The sequence below is a fragment of the Centroberyx affinis genome, unplaced genomic scaffold, assembly GCF_046629955.1.
Source record: "Centroberyx affinis isolate AG114_WGS23_722 - 3 ecotype Tasmania unplaced genomic scaffold, CSIRO-AGI_Caff_v1 ptg004286l_1, whole genome shotgun sequence".
In the NCBI taxonomy this organism is placed as follows: Eukaryota; Metazoa; Chordata; class Actinopteri; order Beryciformes; family Berycidae; genus Centroberyx; species Centroberyx affinis.
In genome coordinates this window covers 1-19,280 of record NW_027282007.1, presented here as the reverse complement: position 1 = coordinate 19,280, position 19,280 = coordinate 1, and the positions used below count along the sequence as shown (strand labels likewise).

Genomic DNA, 19,280 nt, shown 5'->3' with positions numbered 1-19,280 from the left:
ACACAGATGGCTAGACTGCTTATTGGCAGTCAATCGTTACATTTTCACTGGTGTTCAGCAAGTGGATCAGGGGATCCCACCCCCACACTCTGAAAACGGCCACTCAGATGCAGTCCTCAAGTCCTCCATCCATGTGCACGGTGCCAGTCAGTATTGTGGCTGCTATGATACGGCATAATAAATGTGGCCAACGACCGCTAGGATGCTCCAGCTACACTGGATACCAAAACAACACCCATACAAATCTGTGGACAAATATTATTGCCAATTTTAACTGATCAAGCCTGTGAAAGCACAGCAAATCAAACTGTACACGGGTGCAGCAGATGTGAACAGGGTGGAGGGTTCAGGGAGGGGTAGCGGTCCTCTTTTAGCTTGGGCTGTTTAGTGGGACGGTCTGTGCTCTGGGTGTGTGAGGGCAACGCTGCACTCAGTGATGATGACCTGAAATTGGCCCTAATCGAGCAGACTCATTAGTAGCTGGCTCTGTTCAAAGTTTCCTCAGTGCCTGTATTTTACTGTAATAGTCCAAATGGGAGTGTGTGTGTGTGTGTGTGGGGGGGGGGGGACAAAATGGAATGACCAACATAGACAGAAAGAGAGAGAAGGAGGGAGAGTAAAAGACAGAGGGGAGACCAGAAAGAGAGAGTGAAAAATGCAGACAAAACAAAGAGAAAGAGAAAGAAAGACAGAGAACGAGAAGAGAGAGAGAAACCGAGTGGACGCCTGCTTCCTGACATCCTCAGCTGTGTGCACATCTGTGTGCGAGGGGTCCGGGCCGCCCCCCACGTGTTTGCTCACGGGTCGCCTGATTGCCTTTCCTTCCTCTTCTCTCTCTCCCACTAAAGACCTGCTGTCCTTCCTCTCACTCCAATCACCGCAGCCCAGAGAGAGGGCCACTCCGACAGACACGGGGAAGGGAAGGGAAGGGACAAACGAGAACGACTGCCACTGAACTGAACACACGCCTCAGTGTTCGTTGTTTATGGATGCGTGTACGTGAAGATTTTGGCTGTGTGAGAGCGATTTGTGTTTGTGTGCTTTTGAGTGTGTGTGTGTGTGTATGTGTGTACGTGCATATGTATGACTGTGTGTGACTCGGGAGCCCTTCGCTCACCCTAGCTTTGGAGCCTGCTGTCTGGGCACAATGGTCCAGCCTGAGGCCTCAGCTTCACAAAGAGGCCTTCACTGAACAGCGGTACATCACAGATAGGGGAGGAGCCCGACCAAAGCATTACCACGCTTAAGGGATCACAGAGCTTCCCTTGATACATCTGATATCACTTATGATTTTAATAATCAGGAACTCTTCATTAAAACAAGAGTTTAGTGTGTGTGTGTGTGTGTGTGTGTGTGTAGCTTACATCAAGAGACAGAGAGAGAGAGTAAACTTATGAGGCAGCAACAGCGTTTACTTCAGTATTAAACTTTATTTCCTTTACTTTTGTGAGATGGAAAAAATGATAAAAACGTACAGCTCAGGGACAACATTTCATCTAAGATAGGTCAGTGTTTTTCTTTACGTAATAACCATGAAATTAAAATCATAACAGTTTCCATGTGTCTTTGACGAAAGCTTAAAGAGTGAAAATAAATTATCGTAGCAATAATTATAACATCAAATATAACAACAATAATAGCAATTAAGCGTTTATAAACACTCTATTTACTTGTGTCTTTTTTCCATAAAAGTCCATTATTAAAAACAGGTGAGCATTGTGGTGGTGTACAATCCAGCATGTGAGGAGAGCGGTGGTTTGTGGGTACTGCAGTCTGGGTCTGACTGGTTCATAACAGAGGTGTGTGGGTGCTGTAGGCGAGTTCAGCCGGTTTTGAGGCTTCCAGCACTGAAGAGCCTCGCTGTCTGTCCGCAGCGACTGTGGACAATAGCCTGGGAATGGACAGGGTGCAGGTATCTCAGTCTACGAGGAGACGAGACGGTCAGGAGGCGAACACAGCGGTTCTTTTAAGACCTCTCGTGAGGCTCCTGTTACAGGGTCAAGGAGAGGTGGGTACCAAAGTGACTTAGTAAAAATAAGCAAAAAGAATGACAAGCGTCTCCATTCACTCCATTTCCGCAAGTCTCAGCCACCCGGGGACAAACAAATCCCTCTTCACGTTAGCTCTCAACAGAGCCCGGTAAAAGTCTCGCTCTCTGTCGTTCTCTCAGTGAGATCAGGCGGGACGCAACCCTCTGTCCAATAAAGTCCAACTGAGAGTCCAAATCCCCTCCAACCACTGTACATGAAGCAAGTAGTCAGCTCAGGTCTCACCATGATGTGGAGCCGTTTAGTGTTGATGGCAATGCGCGGGCCCCGAGATGGAGGAGTTCTGGGTCTGCGGGAGGGTGTCGGGGGGGCTTCAGTGAGGCTCAGCCCAGACCGGTGAGCGGCTGGAGTGGTGGGGGTGACCGAAGGAAGGGTGAATAGGCGTGGGAGTAGGCAGCATGTGTCCCGAGTGGCTGAAGGGGGGCAGGTGACCCATGTGGGTCATGTGGCCGGCGAGGCCCGGTGCACCTCCGAAGGGAGAGGCCTTGTCATGCATGCACTTGGACAGCTCGTCGAAGCCGTCCCCCGCCCGTTTGTTTCTCTTGGACTTGCTGGACATCTTGCGGTTGCGTGTCTGGATGCCTTCTTTCTTCATGGTCAGGGGTCTGTTGACCTGTGGGGAGCCATACATTAGCTACAGGCAGCCAAACAGTGCCTACACTGACAGTATGAATAGTTGATTATGATGCTTCAAGTTTTCCTATTATTAGCTCCAGTGCTTTAACTAGTGAAATTTAAAATATCTCCATAAATACATTAGATATTGCATTTTCAATTAAAGTTTACATGCACTTCTTTCAGGGTAGCCTAATGGTCTGTATTGCACCAATGTAAAAAATGCTATAAATGTTAAGCAGTTGATTTGCATATATAGCTCCATTATAAGGCAAGGCACGAGTGTTTTTTTTTTTTTTTTTTGCTTTTGTCTAATTTAAAACCAAACACAGCCCTCACAGTCAATATGAATACATGGCGATGGAGGCCAGGCTGGAGCTGAAAGGACCAGTCTCAGACAAATCCTCATCAATGTAACCGACGCCGTTACACTGAATGACAGTCCCACCCCGCAGCCTCTCCGGGGAGTAACGCCCCCCATTGAAACAACGATGGATTAATAAAAAAAGAGGAAAAAAGACGACCGGTGGGTTCTGCTTGACAGGGCGAGCGGGCTTTGCTTCCACAGTCTCACAGTTTCCCTGCTACTAAATCGATAGGAGCTGTCCGCCCACTTGACCAGTACCGACCGGTAACCCTTCCTTCCCTCCCCAAAGCCCACAGTTAGTGCGCTTTTTCAGGCTACTTACATTGTGCAGTTTATAGTAGAGGCCGCAGGCGTTGCACACCGGGTCTCCGTTCCCGTTGCGCCTCCACAGGGTGGTGGTGGTGGTCTGGCAGTTTGCACAGCAGGTGCCTGCACGTCTAGCAGCGGACTGGAGGAAGGAGAGAAAATGCATCATGAATAATGAGTCATTCTCATGCTTATTTCCACCTAGCCGAAAGGTCAGCACGGACACTGAACTTGACATAAATACGATTTCTGATACTGAGTACCATGACCATTTAGCCATCTTTAGCAGGCTTACACATTTAGAAATTATGTTTTTGAAGCGACGCTGCTGCCAGTGTATCCAGGCCATATTCCGCTTATTTCCAATATAAAGCCCAACATGGGATCAGCGCGAGAGTTGTTTTGGAGTTAAACGACGGCGAGTAGGGTTTTTGTGAATGGAGGATAATTCAACTTTGAGCATCAAAGCATGCACCACTTAAACGGGTAAAAATTAGCCTAGTTATCCTCTCTATTGAATTAATTAAATATAGGCCTATACTATGAGTTAGACTACACATGATCAAATTTTCCAATTTGTGCAATAACATATATGGACATTTTTTTCTACAGAATTCTTTGTTTCTGTCTACCACCACTAAGTTTGCAAATAATTATCATATTTAATAAATGAAAATTAAATATAGGCTGGCGAAGCCGGTGTGGTACATGGATAGGTTATAATGCAGGCCTTGTGTAAACCGCCTCTTCAGCCCTGATCCAGGGAAACTATTCCAGGCAAGGCGTCTAAGACCACGGTGTCCTGTCTGGCAATGTGCTTTCGCGTCCATTGCGGATCAATTCTTCACACATAATAAGAAACATTAGCTTTACATGCAAGAACCCTCGGGCCCTTTGCAGCATCCAGTTTTTCTTTTAATTAATTTCAGGTGGACTCGTTGATATTGACCCCGAGAACAACAACAACCCTGGTCGTTTTTTATGTAAAATAAAAATATATATCTACAAAATACGTTGCGCATTAAGATTGTGCCGCTGCCCACCGAGCATGACAAACAAGAGAAGAACATAAATCCATTTATTTTCCAATCCCCGCCCCTCACGGTCTCTCTCTTCACACATAAGCGGGTCCTCCAGTGTTGTGATAATCTCTTTACAGTATATGTCAGTCTGGCCATAGAGAATGCAGCGGGCTGGTTGAAGGCGGAAACAGCCGGGAGCCTGGCTTCCTTATCTGGGCCGGGCAGATATCCGGATAGGAAACAACTGGATGCCCCTTTGAACACAACTCTGAAAACACTTGAGCTGAAAATGCAAAAGCTACAGCCACAGGGCCGACCCAGTGGAAAATGTAATGGACTTTTCATGAGGAGGAACGACGTAGAGGTGGTCAAGGAAGAAAATGCAAAAAATAAATAGCCTAGGGTTTAGCGTATTTCAAATATCCCATCCGCAATATCTTTACCGCGATCCTAATATTGGGCATTTCATTGGCAGGTCAAATGACAAGCTGACGCTAATGAGGCCCATTAAATGTTTAGGCTCCGCAGTGATGATAACCCAGTATATTAGCCTGGGCAACTGAAAAACACGAGACCCCTTTCTGGTCAAATTTAAGAGATTATACTAACTGGAAATTTTAGGTATTAAAACCTGCGATTATTTAATTATTATTATAATAATAATTCTTATTATTATCATTCTTTTAAAATTTGTTATGAAGCCCTACTTGGATAGCCTACCAAATAATTTGTCCTACATATGTCTATTACATCAGTTGACAAACGCAGTCTTAAGTTATTAAATGATTCAGAGTATTATAGTTTAATTTGTACAAAATTATTTTTTATTTCGGACTATTTGTGATTGACACAATTGGAATTAACAAAGGCCCTGGACTTTTGTTCATTGAAAAAGCAACTACTCTCGTAAAAGAGAAAAACTTTTAGTAGCAGTGAGTAATGAATGTTTCAGGAGTTGGACTCCAAAATGTATCAGCCATTAGAAATGAAAAGAAAAAAAAAATCATACGCCCCTGTTTGAGAGCATTCATAATAAATCAATAAATAGTCAGTCAAATCTTTCCCAAATCAGTTAGCGCACCAATCAGGAACACAATAGATGTTTTTTCTAATTAATAATGCTTTGAAAGTCATAAAATAAATCAATTACGCCGCAGGGAAATATCTGAAACTTCCATAGTGTTAGTGATAGAGGTGGCTGTGCAGCTCTGGTGCAGAGGTACATCAAGGATCAGAGTGTTGTGTATCCATGCTGCTTTTCATTTACTCAAGCATGGTGTTAACTAAAGCAGCATGGGCATTGGTATCAGTAACAGTATCAGAAGTACCAGCAATAATGATAGCAGGAACAATGGCAATAGTAGCAGTATTGTAACAGGCCGTGCAGGGGGATCATCGGGGGGTGAGAGGGACAAACAATTCCAGGAAGATCATAGGGAAAATATAACTTTCCTGGAATTGTGCTGCCGGCATCTGCTTTGTGCTCATATTTGGGTGCCTTCTCTCAACCTGAAGCCGTGGAGGGAGAATAGGGACTCACCAGTCTGCGTTTGGGCTTGATAAGTGGTCGGTTCTGGCCGTTCATCTTGTGGTACAGTCCGCAGGCGTTGCACAGGTAGTGGCCCGTACCATCCCGTCGCCATAGGGGGGTGGAGGTGGCTCCGCAGTTGACACATTCACGGCCCTCTGCGTATAGTTCAAGTGGAGGGGAAGACAACGGGAAATTTATATAATTAAAAAATTCACCATCCGTCAGCAGCAACATGACTTACACACAGACGTATAGCAGCTGTCCAGCTAAATCAGGCAACCGTGATGCTGGATGAACTGGCCGGCCTTGGCTAACCCTGTAATATGAAGTCAAAGCTTCTCTCACGAGGATGCGCGGTGACAATGTCCATATCAGAGTGCAGGTGTACCCAGTCTACATGCCTGTCCTTTGTGCTGCTTGGTTGCAGGTTGGACCGTCATGGACACAGACACCTCTATGTAAACTGATCCAGAGTGGGGAGGCCAGAGACAGCCAGAACATGTCCAGAGGTGTCCAACGAGAAGAATGAGACACGCCATCAAATTAGGACTACATTATTCATCAGCTCAGTGGGCACCCATGAGAGGAAACATAAGTGTGTGGTGGTGGTATTAAATGTGCCGGACATTGTTGCAGTCTCTGATGAAAAGGTAGCGTGCCAGTTGCTCCTGTATGGCTGCACTTAATAATATTGAAACTGTGTTCAAATCATCATCATTGTTTTGATTAGGTTTGTTTTCTCCTTAAACAACAGTGACCAAATCCTGACAGACTTGCTGTGCACACTGGGGTTCAGGCCTGTTCACCCACTAATACTGAAAAAACCAGTAGGCTTTCCCACACACTCTCCTCTCCCAAGCAGGTTTGACTGAGTTCAAACAGCCTGTTGCTAAACCGACCAATTCATTTAATTCAAGTATCCCTCTCTCCCTAGAGCATCATCTCATTATTCCTATTATAATGTCAGCGACACCCACAGTCCCACCCTTGCTCTACAATGGAATCCGGCTTGAGCAAAGGCAGCGGCCCTTTTGAAGTGTTTGTCTCGGTGCTTTTGACCTCCCTTCTCTCCCTCTCAATGTTTCGCAAGTCCTGCAACCACATCAACGCAAGGTCATTAACACCTAAAATATGCATCAGCAGTGACTGATGTATTGTGCAATGTTTTAATGTTGAAATGAGAAAAACGGGAAGATGAAAGGTAAAGGAGAGAGGAGTTTAAGTGGGATAGCTGGGGGGTATATTACTTTTACATAATAGTATAGGTGAGCAGAGTTCTGCTTTGAGGTTAGTTCAACAGGAAACCACACTGCTGTAAGGTTTGTGCTGACAGCTAAAATGTCATTGTGGCATTTTATACAACAATCAATCACCATTACTGGCACTGGACATCGACTTTGATAGATAAGAGCCTTTTTTTAATGTCGTGGCTGATATGTTTGTGCTACTGATTCAGGCAAAGCCCGGCCAGCTTCTTTTAAATGTCACAGTATAACATTTCTCTGCTACAATAGCTCGCATTCACTCACATTATCAGTCAGAAAGCGCATTCCCTATAGGTGTATTAAAAAGCATTGGGACAGCGGTGAACAAATACTGATAATTACACGGCTACATTTGGAGCGGCTTGTAAACAGTCTACTAGTGCTCATCTTTCTGTTCCTACAGCTGTTGGTTCATTCAAAATACAGCCATGAGTTGGAAAAGCTTAGTACCACAATGCAGGGAAATTGCAGTCCCATTACCGGCCTGAGTTGTTTTCCAAATGTCTGCACACTAATGTCAGTCTAAATATTCCACTTTACTCTGACCATATTCAATCAGGTGTTTATCCACAGAGCCCTCTCATAGGCGGAGTTTCTTTCTAAACTATTCCAGTGGCTTTAGAGTTTTGAGTAAAATTAAACCAATTATCTGCATTCTTCACCATTATAAACCATAATGTGCATTGGTCTATAAACCAAAAAATGATACACATTAGCAGTGTTATTAAATACCCTGTCATGTGACAGGAGAAGCAGATCTACTGTGGGCCTGGTCGCCTCCACACCATGTCAGTGCAGCAGGCCAAGGCCATGCTTAAAAACACAAACAGCAGGACTCTGTCGCCTGTGCTTTGTTAGTACTGGGGAGAGCAGTGGGCGGGGTGGAGGTCGTGATTTGTTCACTTGGAGGTATACAGGATATGGCAGGAGCCAGAGCGTCGTGACTCCTGCATTTTTAAGCGCAATAAAGGCCACATTTAAAAGAAAACAAGCCGAGGCACAAAGGGAACCCAGTTCAGACTATAGCCTTACGGCGTCCAGTTAGAATAAGTCCACAAGCACTTTTGAATAAGCCAACATAAAAGAAACAAAAAATGTTGCAACTTTTCCTTTGTGTCAAGAGTGTTTGATCGGTCAAAAACTGGTCAAACTATAGTCGTTGAATTTCTCTTTCAGGCGAACAGAACATAAAGATATCTATTAATAATTCATTAGTTTAAGTAGGCTTAATCTCTCATTCGTCGTTTCACTTTCCTTCCTTTTAAGTCATTTCTCCCCTACTCTAAAAACGTTTAATCATGCTCAAGATGGCCCGGGACGTTTATGTTAGTAAATAGTTGACCCTGATTAGTCTGATTAGTTTCATGTTAAATTCCTCCCTAAGTGACCTCTTTTAAGTGGATGGTGTTTACAAGTGGAGTGCGATGGGACAACGATAAGGGTCGCTGGGACGGGTTTGGAGAGGAGAGGAGCGCCGCGGGGCAGAGGAGCCTGATATGGAAATTATCACCCTTTTTCAAGTGACCCACTAGAACAACAAGTCGTGGTTTCAAGATATGACATCACCATTAGGAATTAGGCTACTGCGGGACAGGAGTGTGAAGTCGACCTTAAATAAAGACAATGTCGTGAATTCCCTAGATTCTAAAATGTGGCAAAGTCCCCGCATCTAAAATCATTTGCCTCCAAAAAGCCGCTTATATCGACTAAGATTTTGGGGACAAGTGGAACAATTACTGCTGACTGACAAGATATTAGACTTGTAGGACACCAAACACACCACACGCAACTAGAAGGAACATTGGTCCTGAATGCTCCATTGGTGTAGATTTTTTTTTTTTTTTTTTTTTTTTTTTAGATATGGCTTCCAAATTAATTTACTCAATTTACAATTTTACTCTCCCTCATCTAAACAAAAACTACAAGATCAAATTTGGACTTACTTTGGGTAAACTATGGCGACGCCCACGAATAAAGTAGGCCTGCCACAATTTATTTAGGCCCCAGAAGTTTTATCTCCAAGTTAAACGTCTCAAAATAAATGGTGGAATATTGAAGGACGTGTGGATTTCTCAGAGAAAAACTTGAAGTGACATGAAACTCACCTGAGCACGACCTGGCTTTGCTTTTACATTTGGGCGTAAAGCTGGAGGATGATCCGCCCAGCAGGCTCCCGGGGTGGAAGAGACTGCCGCTGTATTCGTGGGGTGTATGCAGGGGATATGTGGGGTAGGTCGGGATAGGGTGGTGCGTGGCCGAGGTCTGGCTGTTCATCAGGCTGCTGCGGAGCGGACTACAGCTCTCCATTTTCATGCCGTCCGTCAGCTGCACCTGGTACTTGATCGACTCTTTCTCGTCCATTCTCGTCGAGGTGGGGGTCGGGGAGGTAGGGCCGGGGTCCGGAGACACGTCTTTCGGAGGGGTCGGGGGGAAACTGTAGAGGTGCGGGCTGGAGTGGGACGCCGGGGTGAGAGAGGACACCGGGGCCGTGCCGGAGCTGCTGCTGCAGGGGTAGCCGGAGCCGGCGGGGTGCAGGCCGGGTTTGCTGAAGTGGCTGACCGCCCATGCGTTATGGTGGTGGGCAGCAGACAGGGCTGCTTTGCCGGGGTCCAGCCAGGGAATACCGGGGCTGTGGATGAGGTGTGGTCGGCAAACTTGGTTGCCAGTGAGGCGAGCTGAAAATCAAAACAATCAAATGTATACATTTATTAACTAACATTTACGCGCATTACGCACAGATAGGCTACAACATGTTGCCATCAGTCGACTAAGCATAACAGAAAAATCTACATCTCACCTGTTGAGTACTCCAAACTACTCAAGTCCGACATTTAGTATTCTCAGTTCCAGATGTTGATAAAATGCTGCTAAATTATTAAAAATAACAGTTTTCGGAACAACGGTTAATTAGCCATCGGTTAATTAGCCTTCACTCAAAACATTTGTCTTTTTTTTTAAAGAGTAATATATTCCGCCTATACGTATATAAGCTAGAGCTATGAGATTATAAACTAGTAAGAGACCAAGGCCTACAGGCTGCAGAAAAGTAGACTATAAAAGTAGCTCCTACTCGCCTGGGCTATCTTTTCATCGACTGTAGCTCTCGGACTACAGATTGTTATTAGTAAATTTGCGGTTTTTATTTTATATCCGGGAAGTGCCTCTCTCTCTCCCTCTCCAGAAACCCCTGCCCCAACAGAGAGGGGTTAAATGACATACTTCCCTTTCCTCTCGCTGTCATTTGCTAGAAATTCCTTTTATGATTGTGAACCAGAAATGCCAAGAAAGGCTCGTTTTGATAGCAATTCACTACACAATCCATGCATCGTTATTAAGTGTCAAATGTTTTGTAGTCATGTCTTGTGTCTTTCTATCAACAGTAGGCCTATATAAAATTAATACCACAACACACACACACACACACACAGAGAGAGAGAGAGAGAGAGAGAGAGAGAGAAACAAACACACATCGGCAAACGTTTCCATTTGTTAAAGGGTTTCAGAAAAAATACAAATATTATTTAATTTAATAATACATGTGATTGTCATCTGTCATCATAATAAGGGGAACTTCAGCAAAATAAAGTGTCACATTAAAGTTGTGCGCATCTTACCATGTGCTTGGCTGTAGGTGACCCTGGCCCGGGAGTTGGTGTAGTAGGGGTTCCCTTGAGAGTCCAAGTGGTTCAGAAACATGTCAACTTCGTCCTGGGGCAATAAGGGCGCCATGGGCTCCATGTAGTTGTGGCTCAGGCTGTGGTGGTGAGAGTCCGGGTGCTGGCCGTTCAGCACGGCGTGGTGATGCGCCATCCACCGAGACTGATCGGCCGCTGCGACCTCCATGGCTAAGCTGGCCGCCTGATTTCTTCTGAATGCGTCTGTGTGTTAGGCTATGTAGGGTTTGTTTACCTCCAAGTGGAAGTTAGATCCCCCTCACAAATCTTTATAGTTCCTGGGCTGTGAAGGTCTCGTCTGCGTTTATTTGCTTCATAAATAGAATCCTTAAATCACCTGGTCTGCTCCTTTCTCACTGATACCTGTAATGACACGAAAACAAAATGTTACAATCAATGCAAAAACACTGGCAGCTCCAGCTCTTCTTCCATGCAACGACGAAGCATCCTTGAGATTTTTATTTAAGCATAGTTGCTGACACTCTTCAAATAAACTTAGCCCAGCTTTTGGTCGTCCTAAGAATTAAACGTTGAAAATAAAAGTGTGCATTTCACTGCTGTCTCGATCGTACCAATGCGTTCCGACTGCGCAGTCCGTGGAAGAAAATATGTTTCCTCTGGGTACCTGTTGAAATGTCGATCAGCTGACGGCAAATACAACTTGGATGTGTAAACCTCCTGATCCGTGCGGTACTCAGGCTCATTAATGAGATGTGGCTGTAGACTGATGCGACTGGCGCCAGTAAATTCCCATATCAAGCCGGGCGGGGCGGGGCCTTGGGCCGACTGTGACCTCCTGACAGCCAATCACAGATCAGCCCTGCCACAATTGGCTCGCTACATCTCTGCTCTCTTTCTTTCAATTTCCATTCCAAACAGTAATTTCCCTGCACCGAAAAACTAAAAGACTTATCAATCAGCAGTGTAATTTCTCGGGGGGTCTTTCTCTCTCATGAAGCTCACACTGAATGAGCAACCGGCTCCTGATAATGTCCTCTTTTTTACTGGCAGTTAAACCTAAAGACAGACATCTAACATGGAGGGAAATTCAATCTTCACAATATGTCTTCATATTATAATGACTTTGAATGAATAAGAATAACTTTGAATCTGGTAATGCGCCTTTATCTGTTTGGAGCCGATCTGCAAATGATGCTTGAGAACATAACATAAACATAAATTGTATCTGCTGTCCGGGTTAAAGAGGCACTGCTTCATTTTAAGGCTTTGGACTTTTTCTTTTTTTTTTATCAATCGTATGCAATGAGTTCGCATTACAATCATAACAGTAACAATAATTGTAAGTGTTGGTTTTCACATACTGCTGTTATGTAAATAAACAGTGTTTTCAGCACCTCTAAAACCAACAGAGGAGGAGTCGATTTATGACCCCGAAATTGCCCCCATTGTTGTGAGCGCCTAATTGTCTTTAATTAGTAGCAGGTCATTCCTCTTGTGAAAACAGTGGTTTTGTTTCGGGGATAGAGCGATCAAACACAGTTTGCATACTAATGGCGCCCCTTTCTCACTTGTTGGGACCAGGGATGGGCGTAAGGCCTCACCTATATGAAAACCAATTCGTGGCCATTAGCAACGCCCTCAGTCACAAAACCCACCACAGACACAGTGTCGCTAACCGGGCGTCCGCAGCTCCAGGTTTAGGTCTGTAGACTGGAACCTCGTTTCTAAAGTCTTCAGTAATATTGTTTATTTTTTAAGTGATGACTGATGATATTGTTTATTTTTTAAGTGATGACTGATGATATTAGCTTATATTTTCCCCTTGTGTTTAGCAGACGAGAAAACAGGCCATTATGGTGAATGGCGTTTAATTGAAGCTATAGGAACAAAAATGTATGTCTCTCTATTCTATTCTATTCTATTCTATTCTATTCTATTCTATTCTTACAGCAGAATTAGCAACGGTGCGTGCGTAAAATGATTAGTGCGTAAAAATCTGTCCGTAACGTGTGTCTATATGTGTGTATACGTGCGTGAGTGTGTGCATGAGCGTGTGTGTGCGTGTGATTGACAGGGAATAATTGGAGGGAGCTCGGAGCCTAGACTGGCCGCCACTCTGACGCCGGAGCCCTGACGTCACAGAATCACGGGGGGTGGGGGGGGTGAGGGGGTTGGGGGGGTCAGCGCGTGAAGCTTCTGATATCCAAAAAAAATTCTCCATTTAAAAGATGAAAAGACGTTTCATAACTCATGATGAAACACTGTCCATGATGCAGGTCATTATAGGGAGACATTTGCACAATATGCCTTCCTGGTCTGATCTGATGCTACACTACCTGCTGTGTGTGTGTGTGTGTGTGTGTGTGTGTGTGTGTCAGTCACCAGTCATTAAATCATTGGCATGTTGCCAGGGGCAGTGAGTTGATGAGCTCAGCCCTTTGAGCTTGTTAACTCCTAAAATCAACAAATTAGTGCATGTGGGGCAGCACAGGGCCGGCCACCTGAATAACTGACATTCCACTGAGGAGCAGCACCACAAATGGCAGGTGGAGTGAGGACACGCTTACTTTCATAAAAGGCTAACAATTGGTGTATTTATTGTCATTTCAAATGCGCTTTTGATGAATCGACAGTAAAACATGATTTTTATTCTGAAGAGAAACAACCAATGCTATGTAGTCTATGCTGCAGAATACCAATAATAAACACATGCATGAACCTTAATGCAGGTAGCAAACAATCCCTCCATTTGAGCTGCATCTTCACACAAGCTGGATATAACCAGAAAACCCACCACTAAGGAGAATAAGTGCTGCTCTTGATCTTGGGGATATAACCTCTGGCAAAAAAAAAAAAATGAAGTGAAAGGACATTCTTGTGTACACTGCAACACGTCAGTAGCCTATAGCAGTCAGCCTGCGTGTGCCTGTGCTGTGCTCTGGCTGTGCTAACCACTGGGCCTTGGACAGTAGCAGGTCAGGCTCTGTAAGCTAGCTGCTGCAGCATGCCCATTGTTGTTTGCATGTTTGCCAAATGGATTACTCAGCAGGATTTAGCCCTCTGTAATTTATACCTTCATTAATCCCATTTGTATCTGTGCTGGAACAAAAGATGGGTAGGATGGGAGTGAGGAGGAGGAAGAGGGTGACTGGGGGGGTGTTAGTGGAGAGGGGGGGGGGGGGTCCTTTGCTCTTCCCTTCCGTCTTTCTCAAGGACATAGCAGTGCTGTTTCACATGGGGATGCTATCCTGGAGCGGGGAACACTAGCCCTCTCACAACACCTCTTTGCACTGGGTGAGAATTGTGTGCAGTGACTGTATCGCAGTGCAGCCACGGCGGCTAATGAACAACAAGATTATCATTCCGATCCATGCTGTTATTAAATGGGATTGGCTTTATCTACCTGTTTGTTCCCATTGGGCACGGTCATCCATCATTATCCAGAGTGGAGGTGTGTGCATGTGTGTGTGTGTGTGTGTGTGTGTGTGTGTGCCTGTGTCTGTGAATGTGTGTGTACGTGTGTGGTGGGGGGAGTGTGAAGAGCGAAGAGCCACAGTGGGGCTTGTGAAGATAAGCAGAGCCAGAGAGAAGAGAATGACACAAACCAGCTGAAGCATTATTGTCCCCTTTACTCACGGCTAATTAGATGGAGCCGGGGCACTGGGGGGCTTTACAGACACAAGCACCCAGGCACAAGACCATGAGGGACGGGAGAGCGGCCTGGATGCAGCTATGAGGACCAGAGCATTCACTCCTGGTTAAATTATCAGCTTGGAATAATGTCATTTCTACTGAATAGGAGAGGACACAGACACATGCACCTACAGTCCTATCAAAAAGGGTTATGTGATGGGTTTTTTTAGGCTTGTGCTATAGCATAAACATCCTTTTTGGTGCTGTAAAGAGCCATTTTGGAAAGGCTCTCTATAGCACCATGCACAAATGGTTCTACATAGAGCCTTTATGGTGCTGTAAAGAACGCTTTAATAATGTATCAAATGCTCCACATCAGCAGCATTAAAAGAACTGTTTAAGATCCTTAGTGGATATTATTCTGATTTTCCAGTCTATTTTATATTTTAATAAATCAGAGACTTCTTTGAGGTCTCTATGGACACACTACCCTAACCTAAGAACCCTTGAAGAACCCTCTCCCTCTCTCTCTCTCTCTCTTTCTCTCTCTCTCTCTCTCTGTCTCTCACACACACACACACACACACACACACACACACACACAGCTTCACACAATCACTTAGTGGTGTTTAATGCATGCACACACAGGTCACAAGGCATCGGGCTGACTGGTAAACTGGTAAAAGAGAGATTGGTTAAAAAAGGGAGCTAGTATCACTTCTTCAGCTGTATTTTCAGCTCCTAAATCTGCATGCTGGAGACCCCAGCCCGCCACTGCCTCTACTCCACCATTGTAGTGATGTGATTGCTCTTTCTGCTGATGAAAGAGGATTGCTGAAGTCATTATGCATTATAAAGCGTGACAATTGAATACTTTGTCGACACTAATGTCATGCTGATGATACAGTAATCCATTCCGTGATCGAGGCTTTTTCCAGGAAAGAGCACCTTGTCCACGGCAACATAGACTATAGGCTACATTCAAATTGTAGCCGATAACACTGACTTTATTTACATGCTCGGTGTGAATTCAATGGAATTTCAGATACCTGCCTTGTAGATGCAATATTATTATTACAATAACGTCTATGCACTAATTATTCATTTTAGCTTCATCTGGGCGGATTATTTAATAGATAAAACAGATAGATAAAATAATAAAATTATATAGGCTAGCCTACTCATCGGTCCTAGATTTAAAAAAAAAAAAGAAAAAAAAAAAGAAAAGCAGCCTAACAGACTACGCTGCCTTGAGAAGAATTAACTTTTTACAATAGTCTACAAGTAAATAAATTTAATTTATACTAATGACAAAAATAGCAATAATACCACGTCGCGTTGCGCTGGATAGAATTGATGTTAGTCTACTCAATTAAATCCATTTTGTGCCGTTTATTGGAGCTGGCTTTGTTATCAGAGATTCTGCAGGTTAAAATCCAAATGGTTGTCCGGATACAAGAATGAATATCAAGGTAAATAATAGCTGCAATAAATTGCCGACGTAAAACCAACAAACATCATGTAATTCCCACACATTCATGGAAAGATTAAGAGGAATATCATGTTGCAGAAAATATTGTTTTTTAATATAATAATGATAATAACCGTAATTGGAAACCTATAGACTCTTGGATATGGATGGACTTAGCTTTAAGCTTAGCTTTATTTTTCTCATTTTCCGTGAAAAATGCAAAAAACAATTCATATAATTAGTGGCATAGTTCCTGGAGTAGATTTAAAACCAGATATAATAACCAATATTGACTTACCGGCTATAAGTCTGACGTTTGGGCAAAGTGGCCACTGTAAAAGCTGCGCGTTCTGAGACAAAATACAGAAAGTGAGTCCATCTGGTTCAGCCTGCTGTCCCTTCAATGCGCAGCTTCCGCACGTCTCCAAATGCAAAACGATGGATGCGGTGTCCACACCGATCACTGATTTATTTTTTTAAGATGCTGTCGAGACAAAATTAAACAACGCGTAGTCTAGTCGCTGCTATATGAAAGAGCACTGAACAGATTTCAGCCGGCAAAGAGCGGTGTATGTCTTCCCTCTGTCCCTCCTTGCTCTCTCCTTTATCCTAACCCTCTGAATATGAGGGAAAACTTCTCCAGCCATATGAGAGGCTGCAGCCACACAGCAACGTAATGGCACGTCAGCCAGCAGCCTGTCTTCCGGGTCCCGTTCACTGGGCATGGACTGGCAGGCTATACACAACCACAGCAACATAGGCTACCTGTTCCTTGGTTAGAGGTGTTCAGTAGGGTTGAACTTGCCTGTGCGCCAGGGCTTTCCAACCTTCATATGTCAAAGACCCCCATATGAGCCCTGTTTGATGCGATTTGCCCTAAGGAACCCCATCTGACAGGGTTTTTGTTGTTAGTTTTGATTTAATATAGAATTACATAACTGTCTAGGGACAGTTAATGAAAATACCCATCCTTATACATTCTGTCATTGCGCTAACCTCTAGGGAGGGAAATAACAGTGAAACTATTACTCATTTTGCTGGGGACCCCCTGGTGCCCCCTCAAGGGCCCCTGGAGGTCCCTTGACCCACTTTGGGAACCAATGTTGTACGCGATGATACATTCAACCTTTATGAGCAGTTTCAATTTTGGAGTAAGCTATAGACAAGGCTACTAAGTTTAACTTGTAAAGAAAAACTTCGATTTGAACCAGCGGATAAATCAGCGACGGTAGCATACGTTTAGTGCTGTTTGTAAAGGTCTTTCATTAGGTAGCCTATAAATAAATAGCTTACATTTTGTTTCTGATAGCGTATTTGCTTTTCATACTTTCTCTCTCTTTTTTTGTTCTCACTCAAATTTGGAAAAGACGGATAGCCCGGGTCCTAATTGGCCTTCAGCAGTTTTGATTCATGAATTGCACCCCCCGCCCACTTTGTTAAATGTGTTAAAGAAGAAAAATACGGTCCCCTTTATTGACCCTCCTCCTCTTCTTTTTTTGTCCAAGGTTTTTTTTTTTTTTTTTTAACTTTATCCCACACATCAACAACAACTTTTTTAAAACATGCAAAGCCCCTAAAATCTCCTGCACGCGACCTGGGCTCGTGCGCGGCGCTGGAGCCAGGCAGGTGCAAGGGGCGCGAGGACCGCTGCATCCTGGGGCTCGTGCTCCCTAGAGTGCACACGCACACAAAAAGCGCAGAAAGAAAAGCTATAGGAGAAAGAAAAGAAAAGAAAAGAAATGTGAACTCTGACTGAATTAATTGCATTCATTTCAATGTTTCAAAATCACCAGAGCAAGAATACGAGAGCTCAAAATATCGATATTTCACATAAAATGAACGTCAATAAGAAATACAGCCATTATGTTTGTTCAGTATAGGCCCACATAACGAATCATCTATAAGCGCTTTATGGCACCCCGAAATATTTGACTCATTGATTTAAGCGTACAAGTAGCCTAGACCGTTTTTGAGATTAAAACGGAGATTTAAAAAGAAAAATCTCTCATTCAGTTCTCTTCTTGATCAACTGGACTGTTTTATAAGAAGAAAAAAACATCCAGAAAGGAAACCAAAATAGTCCACCAATATATGACACGGATAGCATTTTGACACTGCAGGCCTTTAGTCGGTTTATAGGCTGTTGAACCGTGAGATAAAATAGGTAGTCCAAGGGATTATTTGTTCTTCTCAAAACAACAGCTAGCATTTTCATATTAAGTTCGTGAATTTGACTTGTAATCATTATTAGGCCTATTATTTTACTTTGCTACTTGTATGAGGCCACTTGTGCAATTACCATACGCAGCCCAAACCCAATAATCTTATATGCAGACAGGTACATGCGAATAATTACGTCCATAATTATGTACATTAAAATGAAGGAATTAATTAGAATCTAATTAGTTTAGAACTACAAAGGTATGAGCACAGGGTCTTGTGATCTGTCTTGCAGACAAAGTAGACTACAGATAGCAATCTGACAACAGCTCTAGCAGAGCTGAACCACCAGAATAAAAGCAGATGTGTTTTGATGGTGGCAAAGAAATGAGGAAAAAAAGCAAGAATCCACAAAAGTTTGATACAAATGAAATATTCCATCAGCAGTTTTACGCTTTGAGGAAAAAACAAGGGAATAGGCTAATTATATCCATGTAATATTAGTTGAAGAACACAAACTAACATAGGCCTATTATTATTATCATTATTATTATGATTATTATCGTTATTGTTATTATTATTCGTATTATTATTATTATTGTTATTATTATTACATAATTGTAAACAGTTGGCCGATCATCTTTAATAATATATAAGAATCCCAACAATGATATAATAATGTTATAATCTTACATTTTCTTATGTGGGCTTCTTGCTCTTTTCTTATCAATTTTCTGCATGTTCTGCACGAGACTCCGTCTGTGTTTCTGCATGCTTCTCGTCAGGGACGATATTATATGCACACTGCATTAGATGCCAGGGCCCTTCTCCTTCTGATTATTACCAGGGGTAATATTTCATCGGCACCACGCAATCTTTGTTCTCTGTGAAGATAATAAATGGCCTAATCGTTATCAGCAAACTGCTAGGGGTGTCAGCACCGACCGAGGCTGGAAGCGGGGTCCAAAGTGCTGCTGAATAAATTGGTGTTCCTTATCTCTCACTCCCAGATTATCGCCGCCTTTTCAAACTTGCACAACAAATACATTCAATGCATCTAATGCATCATTTGTGGGGGGGAGATCCCGCAGGTTGATAGAGACAGATAGGCGCAGGGAATGAGAAATATTTACACGTTTTACGCGCTACCGTGGTGGAGCCAATATAGGCTCTATTTGGCGTTAGAGGGAGTTTATTGGCCAGGCCATGGGTACACACACTTTACAT

The 19,280-nt window shown here is 43.6% G+C and overlaps 1 protein-coding gene across 4 annotated transcripts; it reads right to left on the bottom strand.

Moving 5' to 3' along the window:
- Window positions 1-1,410: 1,410 nt before the first annotated feature.
- Window positions 1,411-16,505, bottom strand: gata2a (GATA binding protein 2a). 4 transcript variants are annotated; one of them, XM_071543305.1, is made up of 6 exons: window positions 16,192-16,505; window positions 10,769-11,191; window positions 9,261-9,829; window positions 5,899-6,057; window positions 3,353-3,478; window positions 1,411-2,661 (listed from the first exon to the last, which is right to left on the bottom strand). In XM_071543305.1, the coding sequence occupies exons 2-6, from the start codon at window positions 10,995-10,997 to the stop codon at window positions 2,362-2,364; spliced, it is 1,383 nt and encodes a 460-aa protein (XP_071399406.1). In that variant the 5' UTR covers window positions 10,998-11,191; window positions 16,192-16,505; the 3' UTR covers window positions 1,411-2,361. The 4 variants fall into 4 exon arrangements, with proteins under 4 accessions (XP_071399406.1, XP_071399407.1, XP_071399408.1 ...); XM_071543306.1 differs by lacking the exon at window positions 16,192-16,505 and adding an exon at window positions 11,454-11,547; XM_071543307.1 differs by lacking the exon at window positions 16,192-16,505 and adding an exon at window positions 11,401-11,541 and having other exon boundaries at window positions 5,899-6,044; window positions 9,260-9,829.
- Window positions 16,506-19,280: the final 2,775 nt, after the last annotated feature.

Coding starts and splice junctions, on each gene's coding strand:
- gata2a (XM_071543305.1), bottom strand. CDS start 10,997: ATGGAGGTCGCAGCGGCCGATCAGTCTCGGTGGATGGCGCATCACCAC. Junction 3,479..5,898: donor TCAAGCCCAAACGCAGACTG/GTGAGTCCCTAT, acceptor TCCTTCCTCCAG/TCCGCTGCTAGACGTGCAGG. Junction 2,662..3,352: donor TCTACTATAAACTGCACAAT/GTAAGTAGCCTG, acceptor GGCTCCCCACAG/GTCAACAGACCCCTGACCAT.